This window comes from Thermobia domestica, chromosome 4 (assembly GCF_964235325.1).
Source record: "Thermobia domestica chromosome 4, izTheDome1.hap1.1, whole genome shotgun sequence".
Taxonomy (NCBI): domain Eukaryota; kingdom Metazoa; phylum Arthropoda; class Insecta; order Zygentoma; family Lepismatidae; genus Thermobia; species Thermobia domestica.
This window is the reverse complement of record NC_137457.1, coordinates 280,336,843-280,360,297: the sequence shown is the minus strand read 5'-3', so window position 1 is coordinate 280,360,297 and position 23,455 is coordinate 280,336,843. Positions and strand designations below refer to the sequence as shown.

At 35.0% G+C, this 23,455-nt stretch overlaps 2 protein-coding genes across 14 annotated transcripts in view; one reads left to right on the top strand and one right to left on the bottom strand.

The window, feature by feature from the left end:
• LOC145684106 (uncharacterized) overlaps positions 1-23,455 on the bottom strand; it is a 510,020-nt gene that overhangs the window by 222,721 nt on the left and 263,844 nt on the right. The gene's annotated exons all lie outside the window — the stretch shown is intronic.
• LOC145683602 (xaa-Pro aminopeptidase ApepP-like) overlaps positions 1-23,455 on the top strand; it is a 96,733-nt gene that overhangs the window by 27,977 nt on the left and 45,301 nt on the right. The window contains exons 7-9 of the mRNA XM_081754942.1: positions 9,926-10,046; positions 13,521-13,667; positions 21,869-22,082. Of these exons, the coding sequence (XP_081611068.1) occupies positions 9,926-10,046; positions 13,521-13,667; positions 21,869-22,082 (482 nt within the window). The remainder of the gene's footprint in view (positions 1-9,925; positions 10,047-13,520; positions 13,668-21,868; positions 22,083-23,455) is intronic.

Genomic DNA, 23,455 nt, shown 5'->3' with positions numbered 1-23,455 from the left:
AATGAAAAGCGAAAAGAAAAGAGTAGGATTGCCACACTTGAGACTTACAAAGATGCCAAAAATGGGCCTGAATGGACATTTCCTTTTTGACCAAAGATTATAATTTAAAGAAACTAGTCTTCAATATACCACATACCAAAAATCTCAGAAAAATATTTCTTCGTTACGGAGATACAAGGCTTCAAATAATGGAAAAATGAGCTACTTACGTCACGGCAGCACAGACAAGGGCTTTGGCGTGACGTCACAGGTCCGTATCGCTCTGTGAGTTCCATTGGAAGCTTTAGAATATATTTTCATATTAGAGTTTTTTACTGCAAACTCAAATAAATTTATTAGAATAGTGAGAGGAAAAATAGCAAAATAAATAATACACTTACTGTATATAAACGTAACGTGTTAATAAGACCTATTTTCCTAGTTTGAAATACATTAGTGGTCATTAGTGTTCTATCATTACATTTTTTTAGATGCGTATACACTTAACAGGATTAATTTACTATTGTATTACCCCAAAAACATTCCAGTCTAAGCACTTATATCAGTTCAAATTAAGTCATGCGCAGATTGAAAATATCTAGGCCATCATATTATAGCTTTTCTTTATTTTGAAGATTTGTCGTGAATCTCCATGCTATTACGGCTACAAGTAAGCACTTTCTGCACCAGAAAGCTCTTAATCCATTTTAAAATATTCATATCCTATTACATCCTTTCATTTTTTTCTATCTTTCATCCAGGGGTAAAAGTGCGTGGGAAAGGGGGGACGCCGTCCCCCACTTTCTAAAAAATTACAATGGGCAAAGATAGGCAAGGGGGGCGGTGTGGCGTTATGCGTCCTTCTACCTTTTCAAATCCACTTTTACCCCTGATTTACTCTGTATATTAGCAATTAGTCACCCCACACCATTGCTACAACTATTGTTATCTTAATGCTAGAAGAATAGTATTATATAGCTCTTTACTTTCTTACTATATTTCTATAAAGGAAATAATTTTGTGGTAACCGCGGTGGTTTGAAGCTGAAGAACGCTATAGCGAATAGAGGCACACATATGGTTAGTCTGCCGAAAGATCATCATAAACAAGATAAGTGCTCGAGAATTTTTCTTGTGACCTAGGCGCCGGTTCTCAAACCTAGGCACCATAATAATATAATTTCATGCATGGGACTTCATAATTTTACTTTTAATTTAACTTATTTATGAGCCAGACTCCTATTTCCAATCGCCTTGACTACCTGGCGTCCAGGATTTTTCGAGCCTGAACAAGGGGAATATTGACAGAAATTCATTATGTGTTACTTATATTTGTTACTCTGAAACTTCAGCTTTTTCTTTCCAATAACCTCACACGAAATAGTGTTCTAAGTATACAAACATAAGTTTATTTATAGTCTTCATCCACTTCAGATAGGTCCGTATCCACGGGAAGCAGCCCCCTTAAATTTTTACTGCCCCCTACAATTTTCAAGGTAGGCTTGCAAATAAACTATAACATGGTGATAAACTTGTATAATATGGTTGGATTAGTTCCCTAACTTCTACCGCTCCCCTAAAGTTTTGTGGTGGCTACAAGCCTGCCCTCATCTTTGAGATTATTAATGTTTGCTATATGGTGGTACATTTGCTAAAGATTATATCGTGAAAGTATTGCGTTTTGTGTTGTGAGGTCCATAAGTCATAAAAGTCATAAAAGCAAACGTTTAAAGAGTTCAGCCTTTGATAAGTTTCGTCCACTAGATTGATTTCTCTTATATTGTTTCACTCACTGGAACAGAATATTGTGTTCATTACTCGTCATGATATATCACAAACTTTCATTATCAGGGGACACAGTGGATCAATAGTGGAGCTCTAGTGTGAGGGGTACAAATTCAAGCCACATGAATTTGTGGTGGACAACATCGTGTCCGTGGGTTTTCTCGCGATTCTGACGTTTCATCCCACATGACCATTCCACCGATTCTTTTATAATCAACCACTGTCATTAATCATCCGTCTCCCTTTGCCTACAAGACATATTCGTGGAACATAAAAGTAGAAATTGCATTTTATTTTATTCAGTAATAAGCCACTGTAACTAGTTTGTTATCATTAGGGATGCGCACGAGACAAGATTTGTGGCTGTCTCGACTCGAAACTGTGCTGTAAAAGTGATGTCTCGACTCGAAAAATATATATATTTCTATTGGAAGAGCCGTGTCTCGACTCGAATTTTTCAGGAAAATCCTGTCTCGTCTCGTGCGCATCCCTAGTTATCATTACTGTAAGACCACATCTGTTTATTCGTTGGTCTAAATGTTAACTCATGTGCTCAAAACACTTCAGTCAATTTTTGTAAATGTTCACATGGACATGTGTATAACAAACTTAGGAATTACCCCTAAATAACGCTCAGGAATTATCCCCTGGAGAATTCCTTTCTCAGAAAACCTGCTTTATTAACAGCCTGGGTGCGAACTTCAGTTTTCATACCGAAAGATAGCAGAGACCTAGTAAACAGTATATATATAACAATTGATTTTTTAAAAAATATCCTGTTTAGTATTCACAGAGAATATTTTTTTTTCTTCAAAATTTAAATTTCATGGATGAACCAGTAGACTTCTAATACATTCACACTGTATCCACTAAATTGCGAAATAATCGACCTCCAGACGCACTTAATATCTTAATCATCTCCACATTAATCAATATGGTGTGAAGCGAAAGATCATAGTAACAACTGCTATTTCTGTTTGTGTGAAGTTAAAAGTTTTACCGCTAAAAACAAACGAAGCCTTACATATCCTAACCTACCATCTACATTACGACCTGTACCACATGGTCCTGGTATTCAGTACCTAACCTACCGCAAGAACTACTGTCTACGGAATATAGTGATGAGATGTAGGGCAGAGAAGAGGAAACTGCTGTGCCGAAGTTACTTGCACAATTAGAGTTAAACGATTTAGTGCGAGACTTGAGTCTGTCTAAGCAAGCAGCGGGACTCTTAGACTCAAGGCATAGTGAAATGAATTTATTGACTTCAGGGACATCATGTTCATATTTTAGACATCATGAGATAGAATTTGTACAATACATTTCTGCTGACGGAAACTTATTTTTTCATCGATGTCAGAAATCTCATGATAAAACTCACAGGGGATGAATTTAATGTAGAGGAATGGAGGTTTTTCATTGATTCCAACAAGAGAAGTTTGAAGGGTGTGCTTCTTCACAACAGCAACCAAATACCCTCTGTACCAATTGCTCATTCTGTACATTTAAAGGAGACATACGAAAATATGGAAATGCTTTTAAAAAATCAAATAGGAGAATTATCAATGATTATTATGCGGCGATCTAAAGGTGACATGTATTCTTCTTGGACAGCAGCAATTGTACACCAAATATTCATGCCATATTTACGAATGGGACAGCAGAGAACGCGACAAATACTGGACTCAAACTGATTGGCCTGTCAGGGAGAGCCGCAATATAGGAAGTAAAAATGCGAAAAACGTTTGCCTCATAAACCCTTCAAAAATCATATTACCACCTTTGCATATGAAACTGGACCTAATAAAACAATTCGAGAAAGCTCTGAATAAAGATGGGTAGTGCTTCCAGTATCTAATGACAAAATTCCCAGAACTTTCAAGTGCTAAGTTAAAAGAAGGAATATTCATTGGTCATCAGATCAGAAAGTTGTTTAAGGACTCCGACTTTGAATATTGTATGACAAGTGTTGAAAGGGAAGCATGGAGTGCGTTCAGGGACGTGTGTCTTAATTTCCTCGGGAACAACAAACGTGAAAATTACAAGTACATTGTGTCTAATGTACTCCAGAAATTTAAAACATTAGGGTGCAAAATGAGTATTAAGATTCATTTTCTGTATTCACATTTAGACAACTTTCCTCCTAACTTGGGTGATTTAAGTGACGAACATGGTCAAAGACTTCACCAGGACATTAAAGCGATTGAATGCCGCTATCAGTGACGGTCAAGTACAACAATGCTTGTGGATTATTGTTGGACGTTAGTACGGAAGATTCACGAACTACTCACAAAAGGAAGTCTAGTTTTAGGAGTTTCCAAGTGAAAAGTCAGAGACAAAAATGAGGTAATTTGTTTATCAGTGACCTAATAATAATTTAGAATATCGATGTTCAGATTAGTTTTTGAGCAAAATAATGTTCCTTTGTTAGAAATATATAGTCATAATGTTATTCTACATAAGCAGCGTTGCTGTGTAAATAGCACAAATCATGAAATCATGTTTTCCGATTTGTGAAGAAACCTGACGTGATGGGGAAAACTAATTTCATTTTCTTAATTATCAACCTCAAATTATATAAAATCAGGTGTCAAATCAAAAACAGCTTTTAAAAATTTTCATTTTGTCGAGCAGTGTAATAATAATAATTTGTCGTAGAAGTAGTAACATTGATAATAATTATATCGTCTATGTGGAATAATTCAAGAAAGTACTTGAAACTATACACAGGAATTAGCTCGATTTGGCTCGTTTTGGTTCGACTCGACTCGAAACTCGAGAAAAATTCGTGTCGAGTTGAAGGAAAGTTTTCGAGCCGAGTTCTCGAGTCGAGCTAAAAGATGTCTGTTTCGAATCGAGTCGAGTTTCAAGTAAAACTCGCTCGAACTCGCTCGTGCCCATCCCTACCAACATGATGAGGCACCATCTCATTATGGACTCCAGGTTCGTCAGTATCTGCATGAACAACTTCCCGGTCGATGGATTGGTCGACGTCGACCAGTGGAATGACCTGCAGGTCACTTGATTTATCACCATTGGACTTTTACCTGTGGGGTTACCTAAAAAGCAATAGTATATGGCGAAAAGATTAATATTCTGAATCACTTGGAACAACTGGTACACGATGTATGTGCACAAATCACACTGAGACATTGCTCCGATCTTCCATCGCTTTCGGTACAAGTCTGTAAATGTGCATTACACAACACGGCTAGCATATTGAATACATTTTGTAACAGGTAATCAGAGTTTCATGTGATTATAACTTCATAGTTGTTAAAGTTATGCCGTCCTCATCATAAAATGTTAGAGATACTAGTTAATTTTTCAACTAATTTTTCTGAACTTTTTTGTTAGTTTACTTTCCACTGATGCCATGACTTCTCAGCATTTTCCTCTCTTGTTCATGGCCTACCACTTCGTGGTTTGTTCTTAATACTGCCGGTAGAAAACAGTTTCTGATCCCAGCTCACAAGTGTTCTCTTTGGAGAGGCCTCTTGTTCGAATCGTAGCTGAAATCCATATGCATCTGTTTCAACATTTTCCCTGTTCTGGGCCTTTTGTGAACCCAAAAGTTTCTAACGATGCTATTTTCAAAGGTATAATCACTTGTGTCAGTCATTTGTTTGTCATTTATTTGTATTTAAGAAAGAAATACATTGTAATCCCGTCACGTATATTTACAGTTTACATATACTTACAGTTTATAAAGGTTAGTTAGAGTTTACATTGTTTGATTATTCTATAGTTAAGAGGGGTGACGAGACTTTATGCTTGCCCCGTAGAGCATACAATTAACAGAAATTTACAAACAGGAATATTCCCTAATGGGATGAACATCTCAAAAGTAATACTAGTGTACAAAGGTAGTTAAAAAAATAAAAACATGTAAAACGAATTACAGTCCAAATTTGAAACTCGATATTTTGATCAAGATATATGAGAAAGTAAACTATTCCAGACTGCGTTCATAAAAGTCATAAAATAATAATTTAAAAACAATATGGCATTCAACAGGGATTATTTTTCTCCTAGGAATCTCAAGTTATTTTACGTAACACGTCATTCCAAGGGAGGGGATTCTCGGACCCACTACTCTATTTTCTAAGCTATTTTAAAGTATTTTTTATATCACTATGGCAAATTGTCTAAGTAACGGTAACTAACAAGTAAATGAAAAGAGCAACTGACTTGATAAAATTTTGTGGGAATTTTCTTTTATTTTTATTATTATTATTATTATTTTAACAAAAACTACCTTGTGGATTCGAGGAGCGCCCCTCATTGGGATTTCTAGGGTTAAAACACGACGAATAGTAGGAGTTCAATTGAAACAGAAATGTTGGTAAATTAATAGGACTCTTATTTCTGTTTTATAATTTTATTTAAGGTTTTAAAGGAGATGGTAGTGATTATTTGTATAGATTGCCCATTGTTTAAGCATATTAGTAGCAATTCAAGGTCTCACTGTTTTATGATATCCATAGTGCAATCAATTGTTTTATCTGTATTATCCCTTCTTAGTTTAATTATGTAAGACGCTCTAGTTAGTACAACACTTCATAAATTCTTGCACTCTTCACTTTTTTATGTTTTCTTCTTTTCTCTCTACATAACCTGCTGTGGATTCAAATGAGACAACATTTTTGAATTGCCGTGTTTTGTTTACTTGCAAATGAAAAGTCAGATTTTGTACTGATCACACAATAGACATTCTACAATCACATGAAATTAGTTAATGGTAGAAAAAAACAAGCTGATTAGCAGCTGCTCTGACTTTTGGACCTGCACCCCACATCAGCTGTTCGAAGTGGTTTGGGTACAAAACCTCGCGGCCAGAACCTCGCGGCGACAACCTCGCGGACCAAAACCTCGCGGCCCAAAATCTCGCCAGGCCGAAACCTCGCCTGGCCAAAACCTCGCCGCCCAAAACCTCGCGGGCCAAAATCTCGCCGGGCCAAAACCCCGCCTGGCCAAAACCTCGCCGCCCAAAACGTCGAGGGCCAAAATCTCGCGGTGCCAAAACCTCGCGGGCCAAAATCTCGCCGGGCCAAAACCTCGCGCCCCAAAATATCGCCATACCCAAAATCTCGCCTGACCAAAATGTAAATGTTCTAACAGATGATAATGATGACGGTATAAAAGACGCTGTTTCAGAAGAAGTATCACGGGTATTTGACCAAGTCCCGCAACACCATATGAAAATTATATTTCTGTATTAGAGGATTTCAATGTGAAGGTAGGGCGACAGGATGTTTTTAAACTGGTTATAGGGAAAGAAAGTCTGCATGAGGAAAGTAATGACAACTAACGAGGTAGTTTCGTGAACTTTGGAACATCCAAAAACTTACAATTTTAACAAAAATCTAATAATATTTATGAAAGTATGAAATAATATATGAGTTTTTACGACGTCCCTTGATTATGTCCTATAGGTTAAAGGAGACGTAGATGACTAGGATGAAGGAAATGATCGAATAAAGAAAGTGGGAGGAAACGGGAATAACCCGAGAAAGCCCACGCACACGATGTTTTGTATCTTTTCTTCTTCTTCTTCTTCTTCTTCTTCTTCTTCTTATTATTATTATTATTATTATTATTATTATTATTATTATTATTATTATTATCATTATTTGTAATGTGGAATTGCATATTAAGAAACACATTGGGTAAATTTTAAAATAAAGTTTCATTCGCGGCGAGGTTTTGGCCCGGCGAGATTTTGTCCCGCGAGGTTTTGGGCGGCGAGGTTTTGGCCACGCGAGGTTTCGGCCGGCGAGATTTTGGGCGGCGATGTTTCGGCCGCGAGATTTTGTCCGTATCCCGTTCGAAGTAGTTTGCAGTGATCTGATCATTTTTCAGGCTCGTTTTTCCAAACATGATAAATTTTTTGGTGTATATGGTGGCTGAAATATTTTTTTTTTTATATTTCAAATAAGCCCAGAATTTCTCAATGGGACGGATTTGTGGCGTATTTGGTGGATTGCGCTTTTTGAACAAAATCTGCACTCCAGGAGCTTATGCGTCCCTATTGTATACTGAGAAGAAGCTAAATTAGGACAAAGGATGTAATCACCAGTCGGAAAGTTTCTTTGATAAATGGGATAACTCTCTTTGAAATACATTCAATTTGATATATATATTTTGATCAATTGCTCCCATTGATTGCTTATGAAAATATGGCCGAGAATTTGACCTTTTCTTCTTATTATCATCCAGATGTTTCTGTGGAAATTTAGTTTTGCACTTAAATTTTAAAGATTCAGGGACAAGAATGTGACCAGATTCAAAGTACAACATGCTTCCACTAAAATTACACCCATTCATATCAATATAATGTTTCATCATCCATTATTACATTACGTCCCTATCATCATTAGAGGCACGAAAATCGTCCCTGGCAATTTTCTTCAGAATGACTTTTTGTTTCTCTCCTGCATAAGGAGCATCTTTTTTTTTTGGGGGGGGGGGGATCTTCCTTTTGATGCCTAGTTCCAGTAATTATTTCCTCATAACATCACAACTCACTTTTAATGCACGTGCATCACTTGAAATTGTAAATTCGTCGCTAGTATCCATCAGTGACACAATCTTCTCTTTGATTTTTGTCGCCATAATCATTTTTTTCTTTCCTCCCCTTCTCTTTTTTTCATTGAAATCCCATCTTTGATCCTTTCAATACTCTGTACACAGTTGCACGACACAATACTTCTTTTTGAAAGTGCTTCACGACTTCAGCGTCAGAGAGTCCCGTATTCCTCAGCACGAAATCTCAAACACGAGTCTGATTGACTTCCGCTTTCGACGGCTGCATGTTTCCCGCTTATTGTCTCCTCAGTTGATACTGCCTGTAACAGTGTTGCCAATTTGGAGGAAAAGTCGCTAAATCTAGAGGATCTGACTTCGAAGATAGCGACAAAATAATTTTTTTCCGATTAGCGACATATTTGGTGATTTTTGAATGACAATTTGGTGACTTACTAACAAATCTAGCGACTTTTGTGCTCCGAATAACTTATCCTGTAATAAAGTACTATTACCTCGAATTATTTCAAATATATGTTTATTTTCCTTTTGCTTATTTGAATCAGCACAAGTGTTGCCGAACTGGGAAAGTACATAGCATTTATTCTCACATTCCCTCATTGATTTCTGTTACTTCTGACACTCTAACAGGGACCAACTCCTACCTTTAATGGCCTTTAGTTTGTAGGTCTCCCGTTTAGAGGCACAAATAATAATACATTACCGATAACAAGCTGATTATCTGTAGACATGTGAGTAAAAGTAAAGAGGATGTTAGATATTAATTTGTAGATTTATACTTTTGTTCGTTTTTCTAAACTCATTTTTGATTACATTGAAGTAAAATTGATCATATATTTTGTATATATATATATATATATATATATATATATATATATATATATATATATATATATATATATAGGAATATACAGTTGAGACTCAGAAAAAGATCAGTCACAATTATATATATGAGAGAGAGAGACAGAAAGACGAAATTCCATGAATAATTTTTCAGCGGCTTTTCACCCAAAATTGGAGTAATTTTAGCTTCCGTTTAGCGACTTTTTGTATCAACTTGTTGGCAACATTGGCCTGTAACCGCATAACAAAGGGTGTAGTGTGTGAAACAGTGCAAACAGCAATCTGCTCGGATGTGTGTGTCGTGAGTAATACGCGTTCAAAATAGTGCCTCATTTGAATCCACAGCAGCTTAGAGATCATTAATTAAAGACTATTTAAAATCATTTCCTTTTTTTTTTTCGTTAAAGAGCTGCATATAAGCATATTGTAGATTGTTCTGCAAAAGATATTTCTGATTCGTACGTGTTTCATGAATCTGTAGTTTTAAGGTGATGTTTTATGTCTTGGTGGCACCTCTCTTGTATCAAATAATTACTAGTATAAACAAAAATGGACATAACATTAACTTTGCAAAAGGAATATGTATAATAATCGGAATTGCAGAATAGTAGTGACACGATTCTTACAAAATTTCCAATTTGCATAGTTCATTAAGGACCCAATTTACAGATATATTGTTTATGAGTCACTATTTCTATCTTAAAATTTAGAAGATCTTTATGGTTGCAAAAACAGCTTAGTAATTATGCGTTTATTATTTTTTTTACTGAAAGAATACATAACTATGATGATATATGGGATAACTTGAATATAGTTAATGAATACTATAATCGCATTCTTCTACCATCAGAGTATCTTAATTCAGGAGGAACGAGTTATGCAATATACGAAAAGGTAAGCAACTTACAATTTTATAGTAAATACACTAAATAAAAAATATATATATAAGTAGTAAACACACAAGGCACTTACTTAATACCTAATAACTTACATGGTTTAAAATACATATTCCATCCTTAACGTAAGGAATCTTAAGTTACTTTTTGATATCATGGACTTCTGTGGAAGATGGGACCCTTAAAAAGCCACCTGTATATAGTGTATTAAACGGAAATTTGAGAGCATAATGAAATTATCCAAGATAAAAATAGTTCGTACACAATTTTAAAAACTGCATGAACTACCTAATACTTTTGCAATGTAGTTCAGAGTACGAGTAACATAGTATGTTGTTGAGCTTACTGTGCGCAACAACAGACCAGCAAACATGAAAGTAAACGATTGTGTTGAACCTTTTTCAAAAACCATATTTACCCCAATCTCTCCTAGTAAAGTATGTGAAAGATCGTTTACATGAGAAAGTCAGAGTGCGCACAACATTGATACAACAGAAACAACCTGGTATGCTCGATCTCTCCTAGTAAAGTATGTGAAAGATCGCTTACATGAGTAAGTTAGAGCGCGCACAACATTGATACAACAGCAACAACCTGGTATGCTCGATCTCTCCTAGTAAAGTATGTGAAAGATCGCTTACATGAGTAAGTTAGAGCGCGCACAACATTGATACAACAGCAACAACCTGGTATGCTCGATCTCTCCTAGTGAAGTATGTGAAAGATCGTTTACATGAGAAAGTTAGAGTGCGCACAACATTGATACAACAGAAACAACCTGGTATGTTCGATCCCTCCTAGTGAAGTATATGAAAAATCGTTTACATATGAAAGTTAGAGAGCGAATGGCGGTGATAAAACAAACAATTTGGTATGTCCAATCTCTCCTATTGGAGTATGTGAAAGATCGCTTACATGAGTAAGTTAGAGTGCTCACGACAATAAAACAAAAACAACCAGGTATGTCCAATCTCTCCTAGTGAAGTGTGAAAGACCTCTTATATGAATAAGTTAGAGTACGCAGGATGGTGATATAACAGAAACAACCTTCTATGTCCACTCTCTCCTAGTGAAGTATGTGAAAGATCGCTTACAGGAGTAAGTTAGAGTACGCATGTGCCCAATCTCTCCTAGTGAGTATGGGAAAGATCGCTTACGTGAGTAAGTTAGAGCGCGCAGGACAGTGATCCAACAGAAACAACCTGGTACGATTATGAAAATTTATAATAGTTTTTAGAAATAACAAAAGTTAAAGTGGACTTTTGTATGGTAATTTACGATACATGACTTAAATTCGTGTTATTGAAACATAATTATAAACTTTGCTACAAGAACAGCAAAACCAAAAGTAAATATTTAAGTACTACTACACTATATATTTCTTACGTTTGGTACTAATAAAACATTAACCGTGTAATTTTGAAAACGAAGGCATCTTGTTAAGGATGTAATGCATTTTTAAAACTTTGCACTAGTAGAAAATATGCTACAATGCTTATAAACTAAACGCGAACATTTAAATATTAATGGACGATATATTTCTAACCTTGATAATATACTATTTTAAAATGTATTAGGTTGTAACCAAATACTAGAGACTCGAAGCAAGCTTTTACAATACATCTTTTAATCGTGGCTTTACTCCGGTTTTGCACGTCATAAAAATGATGCCTGAAAATGAGCAAGTAAATACCAAAAGCAAATGGGTGCAGAAGAGAACATTGTAACATGTGGAAGTTATTTATTCTTCTTTCACATTTCATTCACAATCAAAGCATTTGTCTTTGTACAGAGTGCGACTTTCATGCAACCATATCTCAAAATATATGCATTTAACCCACTCTGATATGCATTTAGTCACAGAATATGATTTGAAACATTCTACAGACTCTTCACCACTGTTTCCTTTCTTTACACTTTCTACTGTCCCATTTCTACTCTTTCTTTACTTGGTGATGTCAAATTACGAAAACAATATTCCAATCTCCATTCGCACCTTGCCAATTCGATTGTCTGCATATATTGAATTTATGAGTTACCCTTTTTCTTTCTTTTGATTTAAATGTTTCCTTCATTCTTATCGTTGCACCGATCTTCTCTATTTCCCTTGATGTATTCAAAGTTTGTAATATTTATTACTCTAGACTTTTTCTTACTTTTCGATGACTTCAAACTTTCCCGAATTGGCAAAATAATGTTAAAATTTTGGTTGATGCTATTGGAATTTGATCAGAAATAAATTAGTGACAATAAGACAAAATTGATGAGGAGAGCTCAACGTGTATATAGAAGAGGTAAATGGTAATGTTAGTGCAGTATTGATAGTAGTATGGGCTGTACATACAATGAGCATGTTGCTGGAACACATGCTTCAGATATTGTGACAAGAGTCTCAGTGGATATAATTGTTGGTGAACGTATACCAGAAAAACCTATTTTTCAACAGCACCAGGAAACGTAGGATTGCCAAGATATACTTGCGTTTCATCATGATCAAATGACAACAAATATGTAAGTGCAGGGATTGTGTCTTTTTTTAGGTATAGATACCAGTGGCACGAAACGCAGTAATCCCAAGTTGAACTGTAGTACAACAAGACCAAATTGAATTTAAAAGTTAATCAAAGCCATATTTTGTAATTCGTACTGTTCCATGCCGAGCAGTAATTAATTTACCAGCTGAGAAAACATTTGATAGATATTTTAAACAGCTTAAATACTGCCCGACCTAAGCCTGTAGATAGGACTGAGTAACTTGACATGCTCGAAATTATAATTTCAAGGTTGGCAAGCTGAAGGATGTGTACATTGTTTATTTAGGCAGAACGAATGTCGAGAATTGATTTTATTTTACCTGCACATTTAATGATGAATTATCCAGTCCAAATATGAATCCCTGCTAATATACACACTTTCTTACCTCATCTTCACAACAGTTAGCGACGGTGTATGTACTCCATTTTCTGGTTTTGCGTACACATCTTTCAAGACGTAATACAGGGCGAAAAAAGTGTCCATCTGCATTACGGCACACCATGACAGTGTCAATGTTTGCCTTTTCAGCGCTAATGACCACATGAACTTCTTTAATGCCTTTTCATAGCTACTACGTTTCCAGCTTCATTGTTCATCTGCACTACCATCTTTCACAGTTCTATATGTACCTCGGTTTATCCACAAGACCACTGCCTCATACAAATGGCTGTCAACAATTGAGAATAATTATTGACACCTTCTGATTTATTCTGTTTGTTCTAACTCTGCTCTTACTCATTTTGACGATGTTTTATGTTAACGATCGAAGGGAATTAATGATTTGAATTTCTAAACCTCTACATGTATATTATAATATTTATGATTCCCACAGCGTGGAATAAAAGTTTTCTTTAGCTGAGTAGATTTATTTTTAAAAATCGTTATATATAAATTGTACTATTGTTTCCTACTTATACCTTCTATTAATCTGTTTCAGATCAGTCCTCATAAAGTAGTTTCTGTACCATCAATTATTCTATTCATGAAGAGTGTAAAAAATAGAGTGGAAGTGGCTGGCATGTGGAGATCACATATTGAAGATGCCACAAAGTTGATCCAGTTTCTAGCTTGGTTAGAAGATAGTGTAAGTACGTTACAAGTTAACATAGTATACATTCCAAATTTTTGGCAAATAGTTAGCGACGCTAATAGTCTTCTGTATAGTAATGGAAGTGAATACAAGCTACACTTTGTAGGAAAGTGAATCTTTCTTTGGGAATAAATATTACCGAACTGGGTGAGCTGAAAGTCGTCCCTTTACTTAACTCCTATGCATGTTACAAACATGGGTGTTGATTAATATCTGAAATGAACAGAGTATAACATAAAATATTTGTTATCTTGGGAGACTAAGACATTTTTTCCACAGTGTCTGTATGTACGCCGTCATTTTCATAACACAGAATCATTCACTTCCATGTACGATGTGGAATTCTCCACGCCATTGCAATGTGTTTCAAAAAAGCTTCAGTCATCATAGTATTGTTTTCGACGGGATGTGGGCTTGTTAAACCTTGCAGCAAAATTCTATTGAATGTCTGTCATTAATTTGCTTGTATGAGGTCGCTTATGAGCCCTCCAGTGTTATATACAATCCGTGCGTCCACGTATGTGGAGACTCATTGGTCATGGATTCCACTATCGGCAGAAGCAATGAAATACACTAAATAGCCAAAGAAACAAGTAACTGATGGGAACTTATATCTTACTTTCGTAGGAGGTAAATGTTAGGGCTTTGTGAATTAAGATTTGCAATCATCTAGACATACCGGACAAGAAGTTACATAGGAATAGTCAGACAAGGTGTTGAGAAGTTGTAAGAACAGTTGAAGGACTTTACCATGCAATTTATATATTGTGTATTTGGTGAATGTCTGGAATGAGCCAAAATTGGCTGAAGTTATTGTTAGGTTTGTTATGAACTATAAGTGGCTGTTTTTATAGAAAGGTTTTCATGTTTAGTTGTGGTTCGATTTAGATGATGAATACTGACATGTTAATGTTGCAATTATAGGAAACGATTAGGTAAAAAGAACGACAAGATAAAGTTGTTGAAGTGAAACTATTCCTGAACCTTAGTGGTTGGAATAATGAACGCTTATTCCAGAGATAAATAGATGCATTAAAGGTTGATAGTCTGAGAATAGTTTCAACGTTCATGGGCAGTTACTAGGAAGATTGGTAAAGTTAATCGAAGTAATACTTTGCTGTCAAAACACATCCAACAGTAATGGGGTTTTTAGTTCACCCTCATACAATTTGGATCAAGATTTGTAGTCTTAGGCCGTGTCCAAAAGTGCATAGTGCACACTTCGAGAATGCACACTCGAAGTCTGCAAATCGAGTGCACACTAAATAGTGTACACTTCGTCAAATTAGCTTTTGATCCACACTTGTTTACAGCGCCTCATCGTGGTGGAATATGGAACATTGATAACAAAAGAAGGGAGAATTTCGCGAATTAACATGCTTTTTTTTTTTTTTTTTTTTTTTTAGATGAATGACTTTCCAGTTATATTAAAGATAATCATATCGTACAGATTGACATTATGGGGTAACCATAAAATGATTTAAAGAGTTTCTTTCATATATACCAACAGCTTCAGCTTTGCAGTATCTACAAATATTTATCAGCATAAAACCCACTAAACTATTTGCGGTTCTATTTTATTAGGCATGCTTCCTAATATTTATTAATCCCCCGGAAGAAAAGTAGCACTGGTGGTTAGGGCGCTGATGACACTGTTGCGAAGTAGATTAAGAATTTGTAATCAATTTGCAAAAGCGTTTGGACACCGAGGGGAGATCGCTATTTACAATAACGTGGCTCAAAACTACTTTGGGAGAGAGTTCATATTGAGTATAATTCCTTTATGTACAGTAGATACACAAGAATGACACTATAATTGTCGCCGTTCTACTGTATTGCTCCAGTTACAGACATACTGATTAGACTATCTCTATCATATTATGCTGATGTTGAAGTTCCTTATATGTTACTCTTTCTTTGGGAATCTATAGATTTTACCCGTAAATCTTAAAAATAATGCCTCCATATTGTTAATATACACCAAAATTAACACTTACAAGGATGACAAGGAAAGAAGTGGTTGAGTTGAACAACGTGAGGACCAAAATTTACAGGAAAATGCTATTCTGTCACTATGAAATACCAATTTGTAAGGATCACGTGTACTCAAGATGGATAACCCTAATTAAAGTAATATGTTAAAAAAAAATAAAATATAAGATTACTATCTTATAAGCCCGCTTAAATTAAGTTCTGTGCATTGTATACACTTCAACATTTGCGTACACTTCAGTATGCTTTCGGTGCTCTACATCTTTCTTGAAATACATCCGCTGTCTCTCCTACATGCTTCCCACTACGAAAATGCTTACTCAGTAACGAAACAAATCCCCTCGTCCAAATTTAACCATAAAAAGCTACTATTAACCTAATAAGATTTTTTTTTTTTTTTTTAGAAAATTAAGAGACGTTTTTATGAAAAAAAATAGAGTATGCAATGTAGTGGCTCTCATTGTTCAACTATACGGAAGGAATTACTTATTCATTATCAATTCATAATGGGTACCGTAATGGGATTATATGAATTAAAAGGAAGGCAAGTCTTTACTTTAGCCATTTCATTCAATGAACCGATTCGTAACCAAAACTGAAAAGATGTGATCTGCGAGCCTCTAACCTGCCTTCACTCGCTGACACTCGCTCGACAATACTATGTGAATTAAATATTCAACTTTGGTACAGAAAGGAACCAACCCAGTAACTGACTTATAAGTTAGTTACTAGGTTGGTTCCTGTTCTCAAAACCGGAACTGAAAGATCAAATCGCTGAATCGAAGAATAAATAATAATAATAATAATAATAATAATAATAATAATAATAATAATAATAATAATAATAATAATAATAATAATAATAATAATAATAATAAAAATCAAGTGGCCAAAGTAAAGACTTACCAAGAGGAATTTATGAAATCTTTGATAACTGTGGAGAAAGAAATTTTTTATCTGTATTTCACTTTTGGGCAGCTGCCAAAAATGCAAAATGTATGGTAATTGGTATATTACAGTCTCTCAAGCGCAAGGAAATATTTGCTTTGAAAGAAATTTGTTTAGAAACAAAACTAGAAAATTAGGCCTATCTACCTACTAATTAACATGTGCACCTGCAGCTGTAGCTGTAGCTATAGAGAAATGAATAATCGAGGTATTCATTATTATATGCTGGAGCTTAACATTTTTATTCATACGCCATTAAAATTTGCCATATACATGCAAATAGCTCCATTAGCGATAGTGTAATTATTTCAAATAAGCTACATAAACCATGTAATATTTAAAGACAAATGCCTTTATAGCATTATTAAATAAACATTTGGTTGCTTTTCCTATACTCCATTGCATACTCAAAGAACACAACGTAATACGTTTGTTATTTGTTTAATATTTTTATATTCCACTTGTAAAATCACTAATTTGTATATTTATCAAGTAAATTATTATTAGATCAGCCCACAAATATATTCACCTCAACAAAAGTATTAAAAATATGTCTTTTAAAATTTTATTAAGTCACTTTGATATTATTGTTGTTCCTACTACGAAGAACTGCCATCTTAAGTACGCAAGTGTGCTAACGTAGTGTACATCCTCGCACACTACGTACTATGTACTCGCAGACTTGTGAACTTGGACCTTTTGACGCACACTAGGTGACGTCAGTTCCGGAAATAAGCGTACTTAGAATGCACACTTGTATCTTTTGGACACGGCCTTACTTTAACGATGTTATGAGTCGTTAAAAGCACTAGTGTAACGCTAGAGTATATTTAAAGAGGATAACAAAACCCAGGAGCAACATTAACTGCATTAGACCTCTTATAAAGAATACACATTTTACCATTTATTACATCTCCAATATTTAAGATATATTTAGAAGGTATGTGAAGAAGGGACTGCATAATGAAGATGGTATTTCGGTAGGAGATACAATGATTATATGTATATGGTCTACAGATGGTAAGGGCGCACGTTCCTGGATCGTAAAGATTGTAAATAACATATTAGAAATATTGATGAATAGTTACAACGAATGAACTAAGAAAATTAACCCATTTTAATCCAGCGTTACCATTTGGTAACGTAAAACATATGCATCTTTTTTAATTAAAAAAAATGTTAGGTATACATCACTGAAAAAGTGAATCTTGTGTTGTGGTGTAGTATGACTGGAAATAGTAGTGGTACAGAGAGGACAGTGTCAAATTTATATTTGTGCGAGTGAGCTACGTCTCCTTTGTTGGCCTGTGCGAGAATTCAGAAATGACTCACCCGGAAGGGTATGTTTGCTTTTTGTTTCCTCCGATGTCTTGTTCATTCCATTTTTCCTTGGACGTTTTGATTCATAATACATCATTATATCATGTAATGGTACCACGATTAATCAAACATCATTTTCGTGATCTCTGTAATCGATTGTTTTTGTGTGTTATCATTTGGTAACGCTGGGCTTTTACAGTACCAACTAGAGCAAATAACCGTGTTATAAAAATAATAATTTTACAATGTAGGTAGAACGTAGTTTAAAAGATTTTATATAAATTATGTAAATTCTTCAAATGTTATCCTAATAATAATAATAATAATAATAATAATAATAATAATAATAATAATAATAATAATAATAATAATAATAATAATAATGTGGTTTTAGTATCAATTTTCCCTCACTTCTCTTTATCTTCCACTTCATTTTTATTGCCAACGTAGGCTATATAATTGATCTTATTTATGTCCCTCTTGTTCTTGCGGAAGATTGATTCTTTCCGAAATTGTTGATGAACTATTGAAAGTAGAGTGTTTACCGAACATATAGAATATTCATATAGAGCCTCCAGAGTCTCATATTCTTTCCGATGAAGACTCCGCAAATGAAGATGAATGCTTGCTGGGCAATCTTAGCTCCCGACAACTTTCTGCAGGTGCTAAGGTAGTGGGTATTTACGAACAAGTCAAGATTAGGAGGTGAGTGCGGATCAAATATTACGATGGATTGCCAACCAGATTATATAAATTCAAGTTCAGAGATCGATTCTTCTCAATCTCAAAGCTGTAGTTTTGATGGGCATTGGGCTGCCATCTAGACCTGTCTCCCTTTACGTGGATCTGACGTTGTTTCATAGGTTCCAAGCTCTTCATTGAATAAACAAAAGCGTTTTTGTAGTAATAGAAATAACAATACTGCGTTTGCCATCAAATAGTTCTTTCTGAAAGAAGAAAAAGATCCAGTAAAAATCAAATGCAGTCTTTCTAGAAAGTAATTTTTCAAAGTACTATTATTTCTCACAAGTTGAACTGTTCGATTTTTTCTTTTTTTTTTTTTTTTTTTTTATCAATGAGCTGTTTGACTTGATAGTAGGAGAGAGTCGTCGTTATACTGAATTCAGAAACTGACTTGATCCAAATATTTCAAAAGATGAATTCAAGTGTTTCTTGAGGATTCTTATGTGTCTGGGTATAATCCACTTCCTGGATTACGCTTTTACTGGGAATAATACTTAGATATGTGAAATCAATTTTTAGGCCTATATGATTTTATGAGGCGCAACAGGGTCCGGCAGATAATGCGTTTTGCAAATAACAACAAGGTTGATAGATCAGACAAAATGTACGTAGAAGCTGCGCCTACTAATAAGCAAACTACAAAAGAAATTTTTGGAACACTTTATTCCTCTTCAGCACCTTGATTTTGATGAATCAATGATAGCCTATTGTTGCAGACATTCCTGTAAACAGTTTATTAGGGGAAAGCCGATTAGATTTGAATTCAAAGCATGGTGTCTGAATACATTCAATGGTTATCTGGTCAATTTTGATATATCACAAGGTAAACAAAACCAGAGTGATGACTTGACAAAATATTTGGCAAGCCTTCAGCTACTGTGGTTCATATGTTGGACCAATTACCCAATAAGAAGAAGCTTCTTTATCATTTGCATTTTGAAAATCTATTCACTAACATGAACTTATTATCAAACTTCAAAAACTGTGGATAATCTTCTACCAGGACTATAAGAGAAAATCGTGTTCCTAAAGACTGCAAAATCATTTCTATAAAGGGAGTAAAGAAGAAGGAAAGAAGTTTTATGATTTCAAAATCAGCGATTACGTTATTTTGGTAGCTCCATGCCAAGACAACAGTTACTATTGCCTCTACTGATAATTCAGTACAATCAATCAACCATGTAAGAAGATATTCAAAGTCAGAAAGAAGGATAGTTTCTGTGGCACAGGTTGTGTAAAGTGTGGTGTTGGGCTTTGCATCTTTTGCTTCCACCCCTACTACCAGAAATACAAGTGTTGCACGTGCTTCCTGTAGTTCTCTTTGCGATAATTATTTGAAATTTTTATTCTTTTGTTATCTTATAAAATGCAAGTTTACATTTGAAATCAGAAAAAGAGAACGATTAAATTTTGTTTTTTATTAAAAATCTTTATGTATGTAGTAATACCTGTATCGTTCATAGAGGGTTACACCTCTGTAGTACCTTTGTAGTATCATACATGCGGAATAAACTCATATAATAACGACATTCCCAATGATATTTTATTAGCCCAAAGTTACCATATGGTAACGCAACATCCCAATTAAATAAAATTTAATTGATATTGTATTAGCTCAGCGTTATCATTTGGTAACGGACCTCCCTGGGGAAACGCCAAGACAAAGATCGAAAATAATCGCGTTTTGTTTACAAAATACTAGCAGCGTTCACCCCGCTTCGCTGCGGTCACCCCGGAACGCAATAAACTTTGTTACTTAGATAATTTTTACTTTTTCGCTTTCAAGTGATATGATAAAAACCATAGAAGATTGCAGTAAATCTTAACATTATATCGCCTGTCATTTATGTTAACCCGCCCCGCTTCGCTGCGGTCATCCCGGTGCTGGCATATTGTAAAAGTGTCTGTAAAAATAAGCAAATCAATTAAAAAATTTTAAACAGAAGATTCAAGCTATTTTCCGCTGTATATCGCCTGTCATTTATGTTAACCCGCCGAGTGACACGGTCATGCGGGTTGCATATAAATACGTTTATTTTTACCTATGATGAACTAATAACAAAGGATTTGTACGTTATGGACACTTGAATGGTCAATTATCTCAAGACACTGGTAATTAAAAATTAAAGTGATATGATAAAAACCATCTAGGGTCCAAATCCTAATAACCCCCCAAAAATGAAAGAAATTGGTTCAGCCGTATTAGCGTGATGAGCGGACAAAGGATTTTGTACGTTCTCTTTTATATATATAGATGTGTAGTGTGGTAGAATACGCAAGATGAGCAAGAAAATCGAAAGTTGGAAAACCTGGGCTATTATGGGTTAACGTTAGTGATGATCGGAGCGAAGTGGTCTGTATCAAATATGGAAATAGGGGGAAGAACAAAGTAGCTTAGGCAGCTAGTTTTAGATACCTGGATAGTACTCTCGACGAGGACACGAAGCATGAACGTGAAATAAAAACAAAGATATAGGGATGACAAAAGAAACTTTCAGAAAGAAAAAAAAAGTATTTTGTTCTATTCTTAAATAAAGACGTAAGGAAAGACCCATAAAATGATTCGTGTAAAGTACTCTATGCGGCAGAAATATGGATATTACGCAAAAACGATGGAAAAGATTTCCAATTTTCGAAACATGGGTTTGGAGGAGAATGAAGTAAATGAGATGAGTCGAAGAGAAAGGAATCAGGAAGTGATAAAAATAGTAAAGAAAAAAGAACAATTTAAAAATCTAATTGAAAAGAGAAAGCAAAAGTGTTTATGACATTGACTGGACGTGCTGGAAGGTATGATAACAGGAAAAAGAGAAGGGGTAAAGAAAACTATAGCTCATTCAACCATTAGAACAAAAAGACGCAGAGAATACTCTCGTTTCTGCGTCTGGAAGACGTGCTTGGCAACATTGACTTGACTGGTGCCTAGTGTTCCAAATGCCCTCCACAATCAAACGTATGGAGGTGCGACTTTGTAAAGATATCTGTTCGGACGTCTCGACAAAGACAGTTCGAACAAAGATGTATTTTCGATGTTAGAATTTCAAAGTTAGTTCTTCATCAGCTATTCACTGATTTTCTCAAAATGTGTTTGTCTATCCTGTCTGGTTCTATTTAATAAAAATTCTATTACACTACAGATGTTTTTTTTTTTTTTTTTTTTTTACTTTATAAATTTTATTTTACTTTTTCAGGCGATGAAAGGCATGTTCTTTGAAGAATGGGCATTGGCAAGATTATTAGAAGACATACGTAGAGATTCGAAACTTAATCGTGGATTGAGTTTCCAAACGATCATTGGCTTCGGACCTCATGGAGCTCTCCCTCATTATACTGTTACAAAGTCCTCCAGTGTGTTGGTTGATAATACGAGCCTTTTACTCTTAGATTCTGGTGGACAGTATTTAGGTAAGATTAGAAAAAAAATAACTTTAATTATTCAATTCGTTTGAACGTAAAAATAAATACAACAGAAATTGTCTGTAGATTATCATGCACATCTTCTGTATTTTGTCATGAATGGTGGATCATTTGACGGTAGTTGAGTAACTTTCTTGCAATTCGGTTGTGAGATAGCATTCTCGACTTTACTGAGGAGCTATCTACTTCAATACCCTTTACCATTAGCTAACCTTTTTCTGTTTCCTTTTATTATTGTCATTATTTTGTACCTACCATATGCATAAGTTTGCCCATGTATGTTGAAGGCACATAATCTAAGGATCACAGCCAAGATAGAGACAATAGTTTGAACAAAGGAGGTGAGAGAACAAGGTAAGTGTAATGAAATAAGAAAAATGCACAGAGAAAAAAAGGGTATGTGGCGTACGTAAAAACGTATGTTACATGTGTAAATCCTGTAGTTTCTGGACTTAACGTACAACCCTATGTATCATTCTGCATCAAACGCACTTTGAAAACCTATGGTTAATTATACTTTCCGTATAACTGTTTAATCTATACGTACTTTCTATATGAAACAAAGAACTATATATAGGTGATCAGGATTTTACATGCTGATGGACATATATAGCGTACAGCTGGCGTATACGTATGTAATATACGGAAGGCTGTTAAACGTCAGATATCTTGCATCGGCGTGATGTTAACATCTAAGCAGTAAACAGACAGTACGTATATAGCATATGAATAACGTATTATCCGTACAGATTTCCGTAGTAAACATATGGAATCCGTATATTTGTACAATATCTGCATCCCAAGTAAAATATCATCCACGCATTTTTGTTTGATCGAATGTCGTGTGAAATATTATTCAGTGCATTATTAATTTAATAATGTTGTGCAATATTATTTAATACTATGTTTAGAGAGAATTTGATAAATTTAGTCGGATAACTGGTAATTGATGGACAATTGGATTTTCGGCAGTAACATTGATTGATAATCCGTAGTTCCCGGAACAATACTTCTTACTACTAATAGACGAATCTAGAATTTGAACCCGAGATTACAGCAATTTTTAAACCAGAATGCTAAATGCTAAGTTTTATTTGTTCTACCAAGTACATACACCGAGTACACAAAACACAGCTCGATACAAATTACGGACACTAATGAGAATGAGATATCTAAACAGAGTTCACTAAGATCACACAACCCGTTAGGATTCACTCGTGTAGTTTCACACTGTGTCACTACTATGACAATTGTGCGAACCGATTGATCGTACTGGAATTTCGAATGTTTCCACGAAAAGTATGACAAGGAGTTGTCCGATGTTTCTAGTTGACTGAAATCTGCGGGATGCATTCAGTAAA